The 19,330-nt window shown below is 45.7% G+C and overlaps 1 protein-coding gene across 7 annotated transcripts in view; it reads left to right on the forward strand.

Annotated features, from left to right (window-relative positions):
• Positions 1-4,503: 4,503 nt before the first annotated feature.
• ZNF384 (zinc finger protein 384) overlaps positions 4,504-19,330 on the forward strand; it is a 30,282-nt gene continuing 15,455 nt past the window's right edge. For 2 of the 7 annotated variants that reach the window (XM_073684881.1, XM_073684880.1), the window contains exons 1-6: positions 4,520-4,751; positions 14,764-14,845; positions 15,263-15,327; positions 15,880-16,120; positions 17,328-17,634; positions 19,012-19,236. In XM_073684881.1, the coding sequence (XP_073540982.1) occupies positions 15,268-15,327; positions 15,880-16,120; positions 17,328-17,634; positions 19,012-19,236 (833 nt within the window). In that variant the 5' untranslated portion in view covers positions 4,520-4,751; positions 14,764-14,845; positions 15,263-15,267. Of the gene's footprint in view, positions 4,752-14,763; positions 14,846-15,262; positions 15,328-15,879; positions 16,121-17,327; positions 17,635-19,011; positions 19,237-19,330 lie in introns of all 7 variants that reach the window. The other 5 variants (XM_073684878.1, XM_073684877.1, XM_073684882.1 and 2 more) reach the window with 5 other exon arrangements.

A 19,330-nucleotide genomic window follows, 5' to 3' on the forward strand; every position in this document is an offset into this window, starting at 1 on the left:
AAAAAAAAAACAAAAACAAAAATAGTCATCTCTCCTTATTCCCCCAATGCTCCGTTCTCCTCAGAATGTGGTCTGCATCTCTGCACTGCTCAGCATAAGAAAGGTTGAACTTGATGGACCTAGAGATCTTTTTTCAACCTATGTAACTACACTGTGTTCCAAATTACTATGCAAATAATATTTTCTCAGAATTTCCCAAATTACCTATATGAATTGCAGTCATTGTAATTTTCCAGTCAAATAACTATTAGAGTACAATTGAAAGGTTTTTGTACAAACTGCCTATGATAACAGTATATTTTTTAAAAAAAACTCAAACTGCATTCAAAATGCATGTTCCAAATTATTATGCACAGCAGAGTTTTCAACCTTTTCATTTTAATAAAGAACAAAAAAATGGTCATTTTTGAAATTATAAGCATTAGCAGGTTATTACACACTGAAATCAAACAGTTTTCAACTCAAAACTTTATTCTAGGTGATGTTACATTTGCACATAGGACCCCTTGTTCGAAAGGAGCTTCTGAACTCTCTCGTCCATTGAATTTGTCAGGTTTTGGATGGTTTCTGCTTCAATTGTTTTGCATGAGGACAGAATACCCTCCCAGAGCTGTTGCTTAGATGTGAACTGCCTCCCGCCATCATAGACACTCCTTTTGATGATGCTCCAGAGGTTCTCAATGTGGTTGAGGTCAGGGGAGCATGGGGGCCACACCATAAGTTGGTCCCCTTTTATGCCCATAGCAGCCAGAGATGCAGATGTGTTATGTGCAGCATGAGACGGGGCATTATCATGCATGAAAATGATCTTGCTGCGGAATGCACGGTTCTTCTTCTTGAACCATGGAAGGAAGTGCTGTTTGAGAAACTCAACATACATTATGGAGTTCATCTTTACCCCTTCAGGGATCCTAAAAGGGCCGACAATCTCTCTCCCCATGATTCCAGCCCAAAACATTACTCCACCTCCTCTTTGTTAGCGCCGTAGCCGTGTTTGCATGGGGTGTCCATCAACCAGCCATCCTCCACTCCATCCATCTGGACCATCGAGATCATTTCATGCATGATAATGCCCCGTCTCATGCTGCACATAACACATCTGCATCTCTGGCTGCTATGGGCATAAAAGGGGACAAACTTATGGTGTGGCAGCCATGCTCCCCTGACCTCAACCCCATTGAGAACCTCTGGAGCATCATCAAAAGGAGTGTCTATGATGGCGGGAGGCAGTTCACATCTAAGCAACAGCTCTGGTAGGGTATTGTGTCCTCACGCTAAACAATTGAAGCAGAAACCATCCAAAACCTGACAAATTCAATGGACGAGAGAGTTCAGAAGCTCCTTTCGAACAAGGGGTCCTATGTGCAAATGTAACATCACCTAGAATAAAGTTTTGAGTTGAAAACTGTTTGATTTCAGTTTGTAATAACCTGCTAATGCTTATAATTTCAAAAATGACCATTTTTTTGTTCTTTATTAAAATGAAAAGGTTGAAAACTCTGCTGTGCATAATAATTTGGAACATGCATTTTGAGTGCAGTTTGAGTTTTTTATTTTTTTAAAAAAATATACTGTTATCATAGGCAGTTTGTACAAAAACCTTTCAATTGTACTCTAATAGTTATTTGACTGGAAAATTACAATGACTGCAATTTATATAGGTAATTTGGGAAAATCTGAGAAAATATTATTTGCATAGTAATTTGGAACACAGTGTATATACACTACTCACAAAAAGTTAGGGATATTTGGCTTTTGGATGAAATTGAAGGAAAACTTAAAAAGTTCACGCTACTGTGATATTTCATCAGACCATGCTGATGTAAACGGTTTCGAATGGTCTGATGTGACACTTGGGCGCCTCTCACCTCCCTTAAATGTGCCTGAAGTTCTGACATTCATCATCCAGTTCTGAAAGGCATTGTTAATAATGAAGCGGTCATCAGCGTGGGATGTGGCAGAGGACGTCCACTTCTCTGCCTTTCTGTGACTCTTCCAGTCTCTGTATCTCTGTTGCCACCTGCTGATGACTCTGTGACACTCTAAACTCAGTGGCCACTTCCGTCTGAGAGCATCCTGCTTGAAACCTCGCAATGGTGACGTACTGGTGATCAATTACTAGGTGTCGTCTTGGTCTCATTATGTCAAAATGTGAACAGCGTGATGTGGAGGACTGTTTAATACCAATTCTAATTGAACTCCGAAATATATACTGGCCGATTCGTGGATCACACACCTGTCGTGAATTTTGTCATTAAAGGGAACCTGTCACCAGGTTTTTCCCATATGGGGTAAGGCCTGTACCTGTAAGCCCTCGTATACAGCATTTTATTATGCGGTCTATATGCCCCCAATCCAGCCTGCAAGACAAGAAAAAGACCTTTTATTATACTCACCTGCGGGGCGGTCCGGTCCTATGGGCATTGCTGGTCTTGATCCCGCATCTCCTCTCTTCTTGCAATGCCGTCCTCCTTCTTGCTTCGTGTGGATGACATGTCTTAAGTCATCCACACAAGTGTCCAGCATTGAGCTCCTGCACAGGCGTAGTTCTCTCTGCCCTGTCGAGGGCAGAGTAAAGTACTGCAGTGCGCAGGAAAAGGCCAGAGAGCGCCAGCGCATGCGCACTGCAGTACTTTACTCTGCTCTCAACAGGGCAGAGAGAACTACGCCTGTGCAGGAGCACAATGCTGGACACTTGTGTGGATGACGTAAGACGTGTCATCCACACGAAGCAAGAAGAACAGTATCGCAAGAAGAGAGGAGCACTGGATCAAGACCAGCAATGCCCATCGGACTGGACCGCCCCCAGTTGAGTATAATAAAAGTTTTTTTTTCTTGTCTTGCAGATCGGATAGGGGGCTTGTATACAGGATATTAGAATACTGTATACGAGGGCTTAGAGGTACTGGCCTTACCTCATATGGGAAAAACCTGGTGACAGGTTCCCTTTAAGCTACTTGTTAGAGAACAGCAAGTTGTGCAAAAAGTACCGAAACATTGAAAAGTTGGACATATGCATTCAAAAGTTTAGAGACGTCGCATTAAAGAGGTTGTCCACTACTTGTATATTGATGACCTATCCTTAGGACCAGGTCATCAACGTCTGATCGGTTGGGGCCCGGCACCACCGCCGATCAGCTGCTATCTCACTCACTTGCTGAGCTGCTCCATTTACTTGTAGTGGCCGGGATTTGATACTGCACATCTGCCTCCTATTTAAATCAATAGGAGGCGGATGTGTAGTTCCCTTTGGTGGCCACTACAAGTAGACGGAGTAACTCGGCAAGTGAGTACTTCTGGGGGTGCCAGGTGTAAGTAGTGGACAACCTCTTTAAGTTCACCTGAAAAAGGTAGAGTGCATGTTGGTTCACCCTGGAATTTCACCAGAAAGTCAAATATAACTTTTTTGTTGTTGAGTAGTGTATATGCTATCGCGCTGGCTGCACTGAGACGTCAGAGCTCAGAAACAGAGGGCGAATGATGTTGGAAGAAGCGGACGGCCCCCTCTTCCATTATTCCTTTCAACTGTATCGGCATCCAGGATGCCGATACACTTGAAAGTGCAATGCCAGGAGCCCCATAGCGGCCGCTATTAGCGGTATGCCACTGGCTGCAGCCAATCAGTGAGCTCAGTGGTTCTACCCGAGTTGACAGCACTGAGCTTAGTGATTGGCTGCAGCGCTGTAGACAATAACAGACACTGGGAGCTGCAAGAGGATTAAGTGCTGGACCTGGGGAGAGTGAGGAAAGCTCAGTTTGTTTTGTTAACCTGTTATTTTTGGGATTCTGGAAAAATCGGGACTGTTGGCAATTATGTTCTCTGCTTCCCACCTCCTGACATTTCAGGAGCCTTGGCGAGGGACTATTTGTACAGTTTGTGCAAGTTTGCAATATTTTTTAGCAATGTTTAACCATTTTTATTGAAAATGAGAACAATAATCAGGTCCGGTGTAATCCCGGGCCACACGGCCTGAGAATATATGAAATAATACAGTGGATAGCAGGTTACACTTCAAGGGAAATAATAATAAAAAAAAAACATATTTGGTCTCGCCGCGTGCGAAACTGTTAGAACTAATAAAAGATCAGAATATTTATCCCGTACGGTGAACGCCGAAGCGGAAAGTGGAATGAAAAGAGATCGGAAAGTGTCATAATTTTGTGGCCCATTACATAGATCAGCCGCTGACATCCCCAGTGACATCTCTGCTCTCTGCCTTATGATGATTCTGCCGCACTGTAAAATAAACAGTTTGTCAATAAAGATAATTTGCTGCAAAAAAAAAAAAATGGCGGCTAAAAGAAGCAAAAAAAAACAAACGCCCAGGTCCAGCAGGCAGGAGGCGGGGCTTAGACTGGCGGAATTCTCAGGCTACAGACGTCGCGTGCATGACGTCATCGCTTGGCTCCAACGGCCGCCATCTTGTTAGAGGGCAGTTATATTTTCCGCTCTTGACAGTGTTCCGTTTACTCTCTCGAAACGGATCACAGTAAGCGGACCTTTCCTATAATACTTTACACGCGATATTCCGGTGGGGTTATAATACTTCCCGGACACTTAACGAATCAGAAAAGTGCCCTTATGCAAGATGGCCGTCGCTGAAGCCTGAGCGCCAGGAAACGCCGGGTGCGCGCAGTTCGGGCACACGCCTCTCCTCCACCGCCACTGAGGTGGGGGGGCCGGAAGCGGAAGCGGCGCCAGGAGCTGGGGGACCCGGAGGCTGAGAGGGAGCGAGGTGATAACGTGTGAGGTAATTGTGGAGCAGTATCGCGATCTGACGTCATGTTCGGCTCTGTGTCCCGTCAGTCGGGCTGTAGAGGGGGTCCTGAGCGCTGCAGCCCCCCACTGTGCCCGTGCTGGGGATGGCTCTGGTCCTCCCGGCTGCCGCCGGGTCTCTGCCCCCCTCATACCCGCAGGCCTGGTATAGCGCCCCCGCACGTCTGTCCTGGGGGCTACAGGGGATTTATCTGTGTCAGGAGAACTACAACTCTCAGCACTTTCTATGTTCTGTTTACAGGGTCCTTTTGTACATTGTGTTATATCTGTGCGGCCATTACTGTATATAACACCTCCCCTATATACAGGACAGGGCAAAAGTGTCAGAAGCTTCCAGACTAGGAGTGAGAAAAGATTATTGCATCAATCACCAAGATGGAAAGTGAGCGATCAAAAGAGAAGTGTAAATCCCTCAGTACGTGGTGGTCGCCTCCGCCGCCAAGTGTCCGGTGGTCGCCTCCGCCGCCAAGTGCCCGCCGGTCGCCTCCGCCGCCAAGTGCCCGCCGGTCGCCTCCGCCGCCAAGTGCCCGCCGGTCGCCTCCGCCGCCAAGTGCCCGCCGGTCGCCTCCGCCGCCAAGTGCCCGCCGGTCGCCTCCGCCGCCAAGTGCCCGCCGGTCGCCTCCGCCGCCAAGTGCCCGCCGGTCGCCTCCGCCGCCAAGTGCCCGCCGGTCGCCTCCGCCGCCAAGTGCCCGCCGGTCGCCTCCGCCGCCAAGTGCCCGCCGGTCGCCTCCGCCGCCAAGTGCCCGCCGGTCGCCTCCGCCGCCAAGTGCCCGCCGGTCGCCTCCGCCGCCAAGTGCCCGCCGGTCGCCTCCGCCGCCAAGTGCCCGCCGGTCGCCTCCGCCGCCAAGTGCCCGCCGGTCGCCTCCGCCGCCAAGTGCCCGCCGGTCGCCTCCGCCGCCAAGTGCCCGCCGGTCGCCTCCGCCGCCAAGTGCCCGCCGGTCGCCTCCGCCGCCAAGTGCCCGCCGGTCGCCTCCGCCGCCAAGTGCCCGCCGGTCGCCTCCGCCGCCAAGTGCCCGCCGGTCGCCTCCGCCGCCAAGTGCCCGCCGGTCGCCTCCGCCGCCAAGTGCCCGCCGGTCGCCTCCGCCGCCAAGTGCCCGCCGGTCGCCTCCGCCGCCAAGTGCCCGCCGGTCGCCTCCGCCGCCAAGTGCCCGCCGGTCGCCTCCGCCGCCAAGTGTCCGGTGCCCGCCTCCGCCGCCAAGTGTCCGGTGCCCGCCTCCGCCGCCAAGTGTCCGGTGCCCGCCTCCATCATTTCTTCTCGTCACAGCTTCTGGAGGAACTCGGCAGGAGGTTGTTCCAAACATCTTGGAGAACTGACCCAAAGTCTGTGGCTGCATTTCGGAAAATGGAGATGTGGATTTGGTCAGGATTAATGGTGTCCTCAATGCGGAGAAATCCAGGCAGACACTTACCCATCATGTAATACCATCAAGGATGCGTCTGATTGGTTCCATATTTATTCTGCAGCCGGACTACGACCCCAAACTTCTCCAAGATGTTTGGAACAACCTCCTGCCAAATTCCTTTAAAAATTGTGTGCAAGTGATGGAGGCGACGGGCGGTCAGATACTGATGGGATTTACGTTTCTCTTTTATTCAATCACTTTGTGCTGTAATTGATATATTTATTATAACCCTTTAGAGCCTGAACGATAATAGATGCATAAAATTTGTCACAACTGCAGCTGTGTTACAGTTGTATCAGTGCGGTTATTAGTCAAGACTTCAGACTTATCTTATTTTTTCCAGCACTTTTACAGTGTAGAAGACTTTTAGGACACGGATGGAGATTTGTTGTTTTAATCTCAGAGATTTGTAGAGACCGCCGATGCAATTTTTCACCACCAGGTCAAAAACAGCGACTCAAAACAGATCGGATCATCCGTCTCTGCCAGATTTTTGAGCTGTCATCGGTGGTTAGTTAGAGGAGGCATTGCTTGGCAAAATAATCATAATTTACGCCTCAAAAGTAGAGTAACTTGCATCATAAACGTACTTTATCTGACGCTGGAGCGCGCCTTGTAAGGAATTAAGCACATCTTACTCCAGGACACTTCATCAATACACTTACACCCCCATCAAATGAAAATGGCAGCCCCCAGTGGCTGAAATAAAAATTAATAAATAAAACAACTATTAAAAGTTCTACATTTAATTTTGTATTAAAAATAGTTTATATAGAGACAAAACGGTGGAAGAAACTCTTTAAAGGGAAGTTTCCGCGATTTTTTTATTTTGCGCTAATAATTATTGATTATATAATTGTCACCTTTACAAGCCCTTCACCAAACTGTTTATAGTAGCCCTGCTCCCCGCATATCTAAAAAAAAAAAAAAAAAACCTACCTTTTATAATTGGCCCATATGCTGCCCGGTCGCTGCAGAGACAGAGGACGCGCCGAGTTCAGACCAGGAACCCCCATCGGCCCGGACGGCACACGGCTATTATAAATTCTATTTTCTTAGATATATGTGGGAGCTGAGCTCTTACAAACAGGTTGTAGAGTGTAGAAAAGACGACTTACATGTGGACTTAGCTTATATAGGGAGATCTTGGTGACCGCTTCCCTTTAATGAAGCACCTTTGAGAGATTTTGGAAAGTTGCAGAACTTTTCATTATCAGGTAAACTTTTTTTTTAAGTAACTTTCATCACTTATGAATAATGAGCAACTTATCAAAGTCTTCATCTAACACATCTGGGACGAAATGTATATATTATAGCACAGATGTTTGCTGTGATTTTCAGATACTTTTTGTCATTGTTTTTAGCAGCTTTATTTTTCTGAAACTCGGGCAGAATGTTTTAGTCTATTTTGAAGTATTGAGCTGTCTATGTACACATTGTTTTTTGTGTTTGTGTCTTTTTTTATGCAGCCGGCTTTCACTGCGGCATTTTTATTAATCTGGTGATTTTTCTTAACATCTTGCAAAAATGGTGGAAAAAAGGCTGAAAATTTATTGAAATTCATGGTATTGCAATAGTTTAAAAAGAGATCTATGGATCTACATGAGCGGACGCTATTGCTTTATTGCTACTCGTGCTTTTGGCTGTTGATGATACGTCACTTGCTGAGTCGAGTCCTGGGGTGGCGCAGATTTGGTTTAGGTCCAGGGGTTTTCACATACCTGAGGCTATGGGCACACAAGTTATTTTTTTAGAGCAAAAACTGAGTGGATCCTTCTCAAAAACATGGATTTTTTGCACAGCTTCTACTTTGAAAGCTCTTCAAAAAGATCCAGTCTAAGGCTGTGTGCCCACGTAGCGTTTTTCAAGCGTATATGCTGCGGCATTTCCGCAGCGTAAACGCTTGAAAAACGCATGTATATCCGCACCCCATGGTCCCCAATGGGATTCCGCAATGTCAGTGCCCATGCTGCGGATTTTTCCGCAGCGTATATGCTGCGGTCAAAAATCCGCAGCATGTTCATTAATTTTGCGGAAGCGCAGCGGAATCAATGTGCGGATGGTACCCAAGTCTGGATGAGCGGAGACGCTCATCCAGACCTGGGTACCAAAGAACCTGTAAAAAAAAAAAAAAAATAAAGTTTATACTTATCTTCTGATGTTTTCCCTCCGTCGCGCTGTTGTCTGAAGGACCAGCCACGTCATTGAGTCATGTGACCCACCACATGACTCAATGACGTCACCGCAGGTCCTGCACACAACAGCGTGAGCCGCTCAAGCCTCCGGACGGGGCAGAGAATGCATCAGAAGGTGAGTATACAATTTATTTTTTACCATTCTGAACAAGTTGTCAAGCACTTTTCCAAGTGATGCTTGGAGAAGTACTTGATAACCCGCATGCGGAAATGCATGCAAAGACGCTTCACAAACGCTTCTACCTGGCGGGAAAACCGCATGTAATATCCGCATGCGATTTTCCCACCAGGGAGAAGCGTAAAAAATATGCTTCAGGTCCGCAACGTGGGCACATAGCCTAAGGGTATCTTTTGATCCGGTGTTGATTTTTTTAATTTAATTTTTTTCTATTGCCGTCTTTCTTGAACGTCCAATGTATTTTCAATGGAAAAATCGGAGCAGGCTGCATCTCCTGGGGAAACAAAAGCATTGGGGGTTGTAATTCCATTTTCAGGTGTCGAGAGGCAGTCGTACACTTTAGATACTTGGTCCGCGCCTCCAAAATCGACAAGTGCCTCATGCTTCAATCTAATGTGCTTGGTGACCCTAGACGTTGCGTCTGGGCCCGGTGGAAGCGGCGTGGCTTATAATGCACAAACGTGATGAAATTTTGGACAAAATAATTGCGTAGATGTAATTGAAGAGGTGCGGTGTCTAATAGAGTTGACCCAAAAAATGTGCAGGACCGAGTTAATGCACGGCAGCTTTACCAGAGTTCTGCAAACCTCCTCCTACTTGCCGGCAATCCCTGCGTCTCTTCTTATTTGTAGGTCCAGCTTAAAGTGCCGTCAGGTAGGAGGATGTTCACTAGATACATTTGCAGCATTTTCAGACGGTCTAGTCAGTTTACAGCGTCCGAGAATTACGCGGGGTCGGTAAATCTGCCGTCCTGCTCCAGTTTTGCTGCAGCGCAAGTAACAGAATTGTAAATGAAGAGCAAGTCCCGTGAACCCAACGTTTTTTGTTTTTTCCTCTCATGGAGCCCTTTAGTTGTCCGTTCACAAAATATTTGGGGACATAAACGAAGCAAAATCCAACTGAATTCTAGTTGAAATTGCAGCAAAAATCCTGTTGTATATGCCAAACGCCAAATTTATGATGCATTTTAGACTTATTTTACACCTCCTGCCACACACGTTACACGGTTCTATAGGGGTCTGTTGCAAGATTGGGATGAAAAAAATGATGCTGGAAGAAAAGTGTAGGGTGTATTTTTGTGTTTTCCTATTTTACATAGGAGCCTAAGGGCACCATCAGAGAAGACATCCATTAAGATGATAGTTTGAGCCTTTCATGGCGTAATTGCAATTTGGATGCCTTTGGGTGCTGGCGACTTCTGTTAGGCATCCATCACAATGTGCATTTAACATGCTGGACTGTCTAAGGTTTGGACAGCACTAATAAAGCAGAAGCTGAAGGACTGAAATAGTCAGAGATGTGGTCATGTTTATATGCTGTAGGTAAAGAGGTTTTCCAGGGTTACTGGTGACTTATGTTTATAGCGGCCCCCCCCCCGTTACTACATTTTGAAGTTCCTTCCAACCATGTGACTGATCTTCTGAACTGAAAGGTCCTTCAGCTGCTCAGGATCTGCAGTGTCCGTGCAGCGATAGTGATGTGCACGACCCGGTAAGTTGCTCTCCTGCCCTGCACCGATCAGATAATCAGTGTCGGGCTGGAGGAGAGAGCTGTTCTCTCAGTGATCGGGAAGGACGCTGTTTCGGGTTTCTGCTCAAAGGAAGTTGCCGCCGGACTATAAGATTTTTTTTTTTTTTTTTTTGCTAAAAATGCACATTATAACCCCCCCCCCCCCCAAAAAAAAAAAAAGGTATCTAAGTGGAGCAAAGAAGGGATAATTACGGTCTGTTCAGTCCCAGCTATTCTGTAATGATCAGCGTGCGGCTCATGACTTGCCGGGCTGTGTGCAGTTTCCAGCTTTACATGGAGGAGGGTTCAGTTTTGCTCTGTAAATGGAACAATCTGTAGCCTGCAATTATACCAGGGCTAGGAAGGTCCCATGAGCCAGTTGACCAAAGTGGAAAGAAAATTGTTTAATGGTCTGTAGTAAAAACATTTTGGATTCATTTGATTAAATATATATTAACTTGCGTTAATATATTGAAAATCCCATTAATCCGGTACAAACATGAGGGAATCCTGCATCTGTGTCTCTGTGTAGCACACGTTCAGAAACAGCAACTTGGGAGGACATCATACAGCGGTACTGAGCAGTGTAGCTGTGAATCCAACACTAGGGTGACAAGCTGCAGCATGTAGAACATCATACAATAGTACTGAGCAGTGTAGCTGTTAACCCCACCATGGAATTAGATATAAAATTTGTAGAAAATTATACAGAAGTACTGAGCAGTGTAGTTGGGAATCCAGCTCTGCTGTAATATACAATAATTACTCATAACTATTTGTGTATGTTTCTGCCTCTTTTCTATCCATAGACTTCAATAGGCAGCTGTAATATGCTCCCTCAGTGAGCTAGCAGGCCATTTTGGCTGGATTTTCTTTATTTTTCAAAGTAAAAGTTGAGTTCAGGAGGCAGGAAGAGGATGAAGTGGCTCCCAAGGTAAGGTCACACCTTGTGGTCACACCTTGTGTGTGAATGCAGCCTTAGTCCGTCCGCTGAAGATGCCACTTGTTAAGTTTCATGTTTTATTTACAGGCTTGGGGTCAGTTTACACGGACCGACCGGCGGCACTAAACAACCTCTGATTGGTGAACGTTCACTGATTATGGCTGGCCAAAGTGACTATCTGCCATAGTTCTTGGCAGTAGGTCTCATTACACAGGATGATGCAGCACCAAGAACTGTGATATTTGCGTTGCACAAAAGATTATTTCCCCCGATGAACGAGCGTTTTGTTCGGTCATCAGGTGATCGGCGGCCTGTTAACAAGGCAAGGTCATCCTGAAATGAGCTTCCTTAAGAAAGCTTCGGCATGACTATCTTCTAGGGTAAATACCCCTTCATCTACAAAGTTGAGTCACTTTGTAATTTTATTTTAGAATCGCTTATCGTCTCACAGCCTGTAGTATGCTCCAGAGCTGTATTTGCCATTCTGCAGGCTCCAGAGCTGAAATCTCCCAGTTTTCCCTGCTTGTTTATCACCTGCACTGAGCTTGTTGGGGTACGTGCACACGTTAAGTATTTGGTGCAGAAGTTTCTGTATCTCTTGGCAGGAAAAACGCAGCAGCAAAAGTAAAAGTGCATTTTTGTTGCATTTTTTTTCTTCTACTTATTAGTATGGGTGAAATCTGCAGCAAAAACGCTGAAAGAACTGACATTCTGCAGGTTTATATCTGCACCAAATCTGCAAGGAAACATTAAGCAACATGTGCATAAGACTTCATTCAATTTTTTTTGGCGTCATGAAACCTTTCATGTTTTGTGACAAATCTGCACTGAAAAAAACACAGCAAAAACGCAACGGGCACATAGCGATCTGCAGTCTGTGACGGGTCATGTGTACGGAGACATAACGTCCCCATGTTATGTGGGTGGTCTGTCAATTGGTTTATACAGAGCTTAAACACTGAATTTTTAAAAAAAACAGGTTTTCTGCACCAGAAATGGACAGTTAATTGAAAAAAAAAAAAAAAGAGGGGGGTATCCATTCAACAATGCAATACTCGGAATAGATTACATCTAAAATAAAATGGAAACACTGCCTTACAAATCAATGTATTCTCATGGCACAGAATGAAATCTAGTCTGTACGGCTCCTGCATTTAACGCTGGTGTGCATCTGGCCTGACCGCCGAGCGGCACTGGATAAGGGCTCTGTTCACATTTGTGCCGTAGTTTCCATTTACAACAAACCACATGGCAATGCTCCATCCGTCACATGACTGGCCTGGGTTCAGCCGAGGCGTCCGTCTTCGCTGCGCGCTAATATTCCCATCATACGGGACCGATTGATGACATATCACTTTATAAATACTGGGGGTCTGACCTCTGGGACCCCACAGATCCTGAGAATGAGGGGGGTGCAGCGCTGCACCCCTGTCTTAGTTTTGCTTGAGCAACAGCACCCCTGCTGAATGTGCAAGGAACTGCAGCACAGCCACATTCATAAAAACTGGGGTGAAAGGCCGACACCATCATTTTTCAGGACAGGCGCGGATCTCATGGGTTGATCCGCGCTGATCTTGAAAGGATGACATTTTCCTTTTCCTATAATGCACTTGTTTGTACTTTTTTTCTTACAATAATAGTGCCACCTCTGTCTGTTTGGGGTATTGCAACTCATCACATTCACTTGAATAGAGCTGAACTGCAGTACCAGACAAAACCTATAGACAGACGAGGCGCTGATTTTGGAAGCCAAGTTTTTCTAATTCCATAAAAGCCCATTTACATGTGATCCGCTCATCGTCAATATTTTTTTGGATAAAGCTGTTGGCAGCTTCTACAGGGACAATGCGGTATTACACGTTGACGTGGCCAATCTTATAGCACATGAGGGAGGGGGCAGAGTTGGTAGTAACTCTGACTAATATAGGGGTCCTGAGTGAGAGCCGCCCCCTTTATGATTTCCTTAGGCACTAATAGGGGTATTCGGGATGTCCTCTCCCCCGACCTCCAGAATCGGCTCATATGAGAAATAGAGGCCGACCCACCGGACCAGGAGCAGAGCAGACTGCCTCCTTCCTGAGGCCGGCTAATCTCCTCTAATTTGTCGACCCAACGTGATGTCATTGTTGCGGTGTGATGCGAGCGTGATGTCACACCGCGGATGCCGGCAGGCAGTTGGCGATTCACAATGTTCCTTTCCGGCAGCTGCAGATTAATGTCCTGCAAATCGATTTGCTGATTTCTATAAACATACAGGGGGCCGAGACCTCCGCTCAGAGGAGACCTCCGCTGCCGCCTTTTTTTTTCTTTTCCATTTTTATTATATATATTTTCCTTCCTCCCTTTTCTGAGGACCGGTCTCCTGTTTGGTTCCTCGGTTGTTGGGCTCATGTTAAGCGTCCTCGCTGAAGAAACAAATTGCCCTTGTTATGGTTCCCCTGTGTCATATGGAATAAATTACAGCGATGACTTTCCTCCAGACAGATGTCTCCTTTTACACCCAGATGCATTTTTTTCTTTTTTTTTTTGTCTAACCTGGGAAAATATCTGCGGCCGACCCTCCTCCCCTGCGAGGGAGCGGAGGCCTCCTGCCTCTGACTTTCTCATTCGAAGCGTCTTTTTCTTGGCGTCTGACCGGACGTGGAGTCTCCTGCCGTTCAGTCCTGACACTGGAGAAACTTTGTAAACCTTGGCGAAAGCTTCAGGGATCACTGTACATATCTGCGTAGGAGGATTCTGGCCGCCGTCGTCCGCACTTTTATACATGGGTGCACTTGGCGTCGGCATTTAAAGGAAATCTCTACTTTATTTACCAATAAAATCTGTACAGACTGTGACTACTCTGCTTTTAGGTCCTATAAACAACAGGCACTATTTTCAAAAAAGTATGTGCCCCCTTCACATTTTCCCTCAAGCGCAAAAACTTTGTCGTAATCAGGCAGGAGTTAAAGGACCGTAGATCAGGAACATTTACCGCTCAGGATACGGTCGGCCATTTATGCCTCTGGACACCCGGCATATCTCCCCTCCCCCCCCCCCATTAAAGAAAAATGACCATTTTGAGACCTGGTGGTAAAAACCAGAATCTGTAAATATTCATCCGTCTTCTGTAGAGATGACAAGAAATGTGAACGCTGGCGATATAACTCCCAGCACTATATGGCGGAGTAAATAATGGATGGCGCAGATATAGATGTGGCTGGTGCGAGGGATAATGTCACACGAGTGATTAAAGCGAGGGCTGTAGCAGCGATGCTCCACTGCTGACATTTATAATAAATGAAGACTTGTGACTCGCTTATCCGCTGCTCAACCTGCAGATTTCTACCCGCCGGAGAAAATGGGATTAAATGCAGTCTATTAAAGGTGAAGTTTGTCACTCGGGATTTTTTTTTTATTATTCTAACGTATGAGCCTCTATAATCTGATCACCTCTCGCTCATGTGTTGCCATCAGCAGAATGAAGGGACCACGGCTGTGCTCTCCATTTCGGAGAGGGTCGCAGCCAATCTGCAATGGGTAACTTTTAATGCAGGGAGTAACCCTTTTTTGGAGTGTTGGGAGCGGGTCACACAATGATCGACCTCACATATGAAAATTAATGCAGGGAATAACCCTTTTTTGGAGTGGTGGGAGCGGGTCACACAATGATCGACGTCACTTTGGTCAATTTGCCCAGTATGAAAATACTCATGCTGAAAGTCCCAGTTGCTTTCATGTCTGATTTATAACATTTTTTTTTTTTTTTTTTTCTACAGATTTGGGTTTTCTTCATGAACTGATCCAACCACTTCTCCCTTGACTGCTCTGCAGAGACTCGACGCCAAGGAGCGTGCAGCGGTGAGAGCGGCCTCCTCTACTCCCGGGGTTTGTTCCCCACCTCACGATCCGCACCCTTTTTTGCATTGCAGAGGATGAAATCCGCGGTGACATTGCTGCAGAATTAAAATCCACCAGATCGCTGCTGATTTTCTCTGCTGCGACTGAATGGGATTTAATAAAATCTCGTTCTCATTTTTGCTACGAGGAGCATACCCTTACCTTGCAGCCTTCCATAGCTACTATGTGTAATATTAAGGTCATTTTGTCCCATAATTATTCTTTTGGATTGCAGGATAGCTGCCTGCTCATAGTCTGTTATATTATGCATTTATGTTCATAGAAATATGTGGAACGAGGCTGAATCTTGTGGAAACTGAGGTGATTGGTAAATTTTTCGATGAATGGTGTCTCCTTATCTCTGCGGTCTCTTCACAGGAGCCATGGAGGAGTCTCATTTTAACTCCTATTTCTGGCCTGCTGTCCCCACGGTCTCTGGACAGGTAAGTGACTGATATACATGGGTACTGGGAAAAATATGCATACCATCACTAGGTGGTAAGGCGTCCGACCTCTATGATCCACACCGATCCTGAGAACGGAGAGGACGCAGCACCGCCAAGAAGTGGGTCCGGTCCCATGAGTATTCTCAAATCAAATATTCAGGAGTACGCCGCTCCCCTGCTGGCCTTCCAGCTTGCTCAGGGAGCAGTGCGCTCCTGAAGATTGACAGTTCAGGATGACAGCATGGTCCGATATGTGCGCTTTTATGTCCTGCAAGTATCGGAGGACAACTATGGGCTCTAGTGATCCAGAGACGAAGCACTGATAAGCTGCATAACAGATGGCTTGTAAGCGCTGTGCTCGTAGCATAGACTTTGCAGGGCGTCAATAATTTTGTGGCTACCCTACAAACAATTGTTTCTGATGGAGGTCCAATAATAATAAAAAAAAAACAACCTTAAAAGAGAGTCTGCCGGACGCCTGCATGGTGGAGAGTCGTAGTGAGCGTCTTAGGATTGCAAACAAATGACAGTAATTTTTATTTTTTTTAGCAGATTGATAACTCCATGTTCCTAAACAAAGTAAAAGAGCAGCTGATCCAGGAGAAAGGCTGCAACCTGGGCACGCACTACCCCACTCTGCTGACGGTACCCACGTCCATGTCCCTACCTGCAGGCATCAGCCTAGATGGAGAGAACAAGGTGGAGATTCATGGGATTCCTCACAGTCAGGCGTCTGTCACACAGAACATCACCGTCCTGCCTGTGCCCACAACAGGACTTATGACAGCAAGTGAGTGGCCTTACATTGGGGTTACAGAGTCAGCTGTCAGGCGGTGTTCACATGATGTCAGACAGATCGTCTTTACTTACAATTGGGTCCATCAGAATTAGCGACGTGTGCTGCTCTTCTGCTGTCGTCAAAACAGATCTTCAATTTTTCTTTTTCTATCTGTAATGTTTTGACATTTACTTCCCAGCTCAGTTTCATCCATATTTTATCCCTCCTTCCTTATTGGCAGTTCATGCTCTTCTATGTAAGAGTATATCAGTCTCTGAAATACAGGATGATCTAATCACCCATCAGATCCTTCCTGGCAAATCTCAAACTCTTCCCCTTCTTATCTATCCCCACCATCCTTGTTCTTCGGTATATTCCTTTCCTCTTACCTGATCTAAGAGACAAGGAATATAGTAAGTGAGTACATGGAGTGATTGGCTGCAGAAATACAGACTCACTTTGCCCTGATCTGTAAGTTCTGTGTGTGTAATCTCCTGTCTTGTATGTGTAGATCACTACTCCTGCTTGTGATGGGTTTCTCCCTGTCCGCTCTTATTACAAGCAGGAGGCAGGGAAGACTGACTGAAGCTGCATATCATTGAACTCACTGGACCCTCTAGCATAGACAGACCGTGCGAGTTAAGGGACTTTTGTACTCAAATTCTGTGTCATTAGAGCAAGTGCAGTCTGAAAATGCTGCATCATATTGGGAAATACTCTGCCACAGATGTGACTGCATAAGAAAAGGAATAAGGAGCCAACTGAAAAGAGATTCACTCAAGAGCCTCTATGATATTCTACAGTAATAGCCGATAATGCTAAAGAAAAGCTGGAGCGCTTCCTCAAATAAAGGGGCAGTCCCACAACAATTTATTTTTATTACCTTTTTAGGTCATAAAAGTATCATAAGTGGAGGTCTTGAGTGCTGGGATCACCGCCATAACCTAGTACGAGAGGCCCCATAGTCTTTTCTAGGCTGAGAGTTGGGTGCACTTACATAGCCAAATATGTGAGCTGTGTCTGACAGTGGGGCTCTGGGGAAGCTCTGTATATCCAGAGACAACACACAAACGTCTGAAAGCAGCTATAGATACAAATAAAAATAAAGATCTCAAATCTGGAACAAATTTAGGAAAAGTGCAAGTAAAGTTACCGCAGGTTCAATGTTACTAATGCCTTGTCCGCTCTCCTGACGCGTCTCTCTGCTCTCTCCCTGCAGCTGGCCTGGTCATCACATCTCCTTCTGGATCCCTTGTGACCACGCCGTCCTCTTCTGGTCAGACATTTCCCATTTCTGCCCCTTCCACCATGATTGTGTCAACTCTGCCCGGCTCCCAGGCATTACAAGTTGTGTCCGAACTCACCAAGGCGAAGATCCCAGAGATGGGAATTATAGGTGTCCAAAAATCAGGCCGCGGGCGGAAGAAGAAGAGGATCCCAGAACCTACACTACCGGAGCTGCACGACCCTTATGACTTGTCCAACGAAGACGATGAAGACCACCATAAAGATGGGAAGACCTACAGGTAATATTTATTCTGTATTCCAGGACCTGCTGCTAACAATCGTGGCAGCATTGTTAACCTGTTAAATGCCACAGTCACACTCTGACAGCAGCATTTAACACGCCGACATGCTTGCGCGCCATTCTCTCTGCGCATTGGCGCACCAGTGACGTGATTGCAGGTCGCCGATGGGCTAACATGGCAGCCGGGGGTCTACTGACCCCTGTGCCTGTCATTACGGAGCATCTTTGAAGCCCTGCCTGTGGCTGTGATTTCTGCTATATGCAGCAATATTCTGCCATCACTGTTTATAGCAGTAGCGATATGATGATCGCATCTTCAAGTTCCCTAAGAGGGCTAGCAATAATCGTGAAAAGTGAAAAAAAAAAAATATATATATATATATATATATATATATATATATATATATATATATATATATATATATATATATATATATATATATATATATATATATAAATATAAATATAAATAAAGGTTCAAATCAACCTTCTTTTCCCCCATTGAAAATAAAAATATTTAAAAAATGCACATATTTGGCATCGCTGCGTTCAGAGAAGTCCAGTCTATCAAAATATAAAAACAGTTAACCCAATCAGTAAACATCGTAATCGAAAAAAAACTCAAGAATACCAAAATTATGGGGTTTTTTTGGTCGCCGTAATTCCCCCAAAAAAGGCTATAACAGGCGATCAAAAAAGTCACATCTATCCCAAAATGGTATTAATAAAAATGTCGTCCCATCCTGCAAAAAAAAAAAAATAAGCTGACACACAACTCCATCGACTGAAAAATAAAAATGTTACGGGTGTCGGAAAATGGCGACACAATCTAAAAATATTTTTTTGTAAACTTTTTTTTTTTTTTTTAACCAGTAAAATAATAATAAAAAAAAAACCTGGACGTGTTTGGTATCATTGTAATCGTATTGATGCGAAGAATCATATTGCCGGGTCATATTCACCACAAATATACACCATAAAAACAACATCAGAATTGTTTTCTTTTTTTTTTTTTTTTTTTTTTTTCTTCACAATTTCACCGCAGTTGGAATATTTTTTGCTATTTTTTTTCCCAAAGTTTCGGCTCTGGGGAGAAGGGGAGGAAAAAACAAAAATTGTCTGTAGCGCGAAGGGGTTAGAAAACCCCTTTATTTGCAAAGCTGTATGAGCGTGTTTGGCGCTTTCCATAATCCCGACCACCTGTGGCTGCCACGTATAGAAAGGTATTCCCATCTCGGCCAGGAGTGAGGCCCAAAGTGGTCATCACTAGGAGATTTAAGAAATGGTTCCCATCTATCTCCAGTCGCTCGTGTGTACGACGTCTCATAAATCCCCCTCGTATATTATAATCACCAGAGCTGACGATCTGTTTCAGATGCCGGATGTGCTCCATCACCTTCTACTCCAAGTCCGAGATGCAGATTCACTCCAAGTCTCACACGGAGGCCAAGCCCCACAAGTGCCCTCATTGCTCCAAAACCTTCGCCAACAGCTCCTACCTGGCCCAGCACGTGCGGATCCATTCGGGGGCCAAGCCCTACACCTGCAGTTACTGTCAGAAAGCCTTCCGCCAGCTGTCTCACCTGCAGCAGCACACACGGTAAGAGCAGCGGGGGCAAACTGCAGGTAGCCTGCACAGGTGTGAACTGGGTGCACACGGGATGAGGGTCTCCGGCTGACACATTCATTTCACA

Source organism: Phyllobates terribilis, unplaced genomic scaffold, assembly GCF_046119375.1.
Source record: "Phyllobates terribilis strain yellow unplaced genomic scaffold, ASM4611937v1 Scaffold_5__5_contigs__length_657084704, whole genome shotgun sequence".
Lineage (NCBI taxonomy): Eukaryota > Metazoa > Chordata > Amphibia > Anura > Dendrobatidae > Phyllobates > Phyllobates terribilis.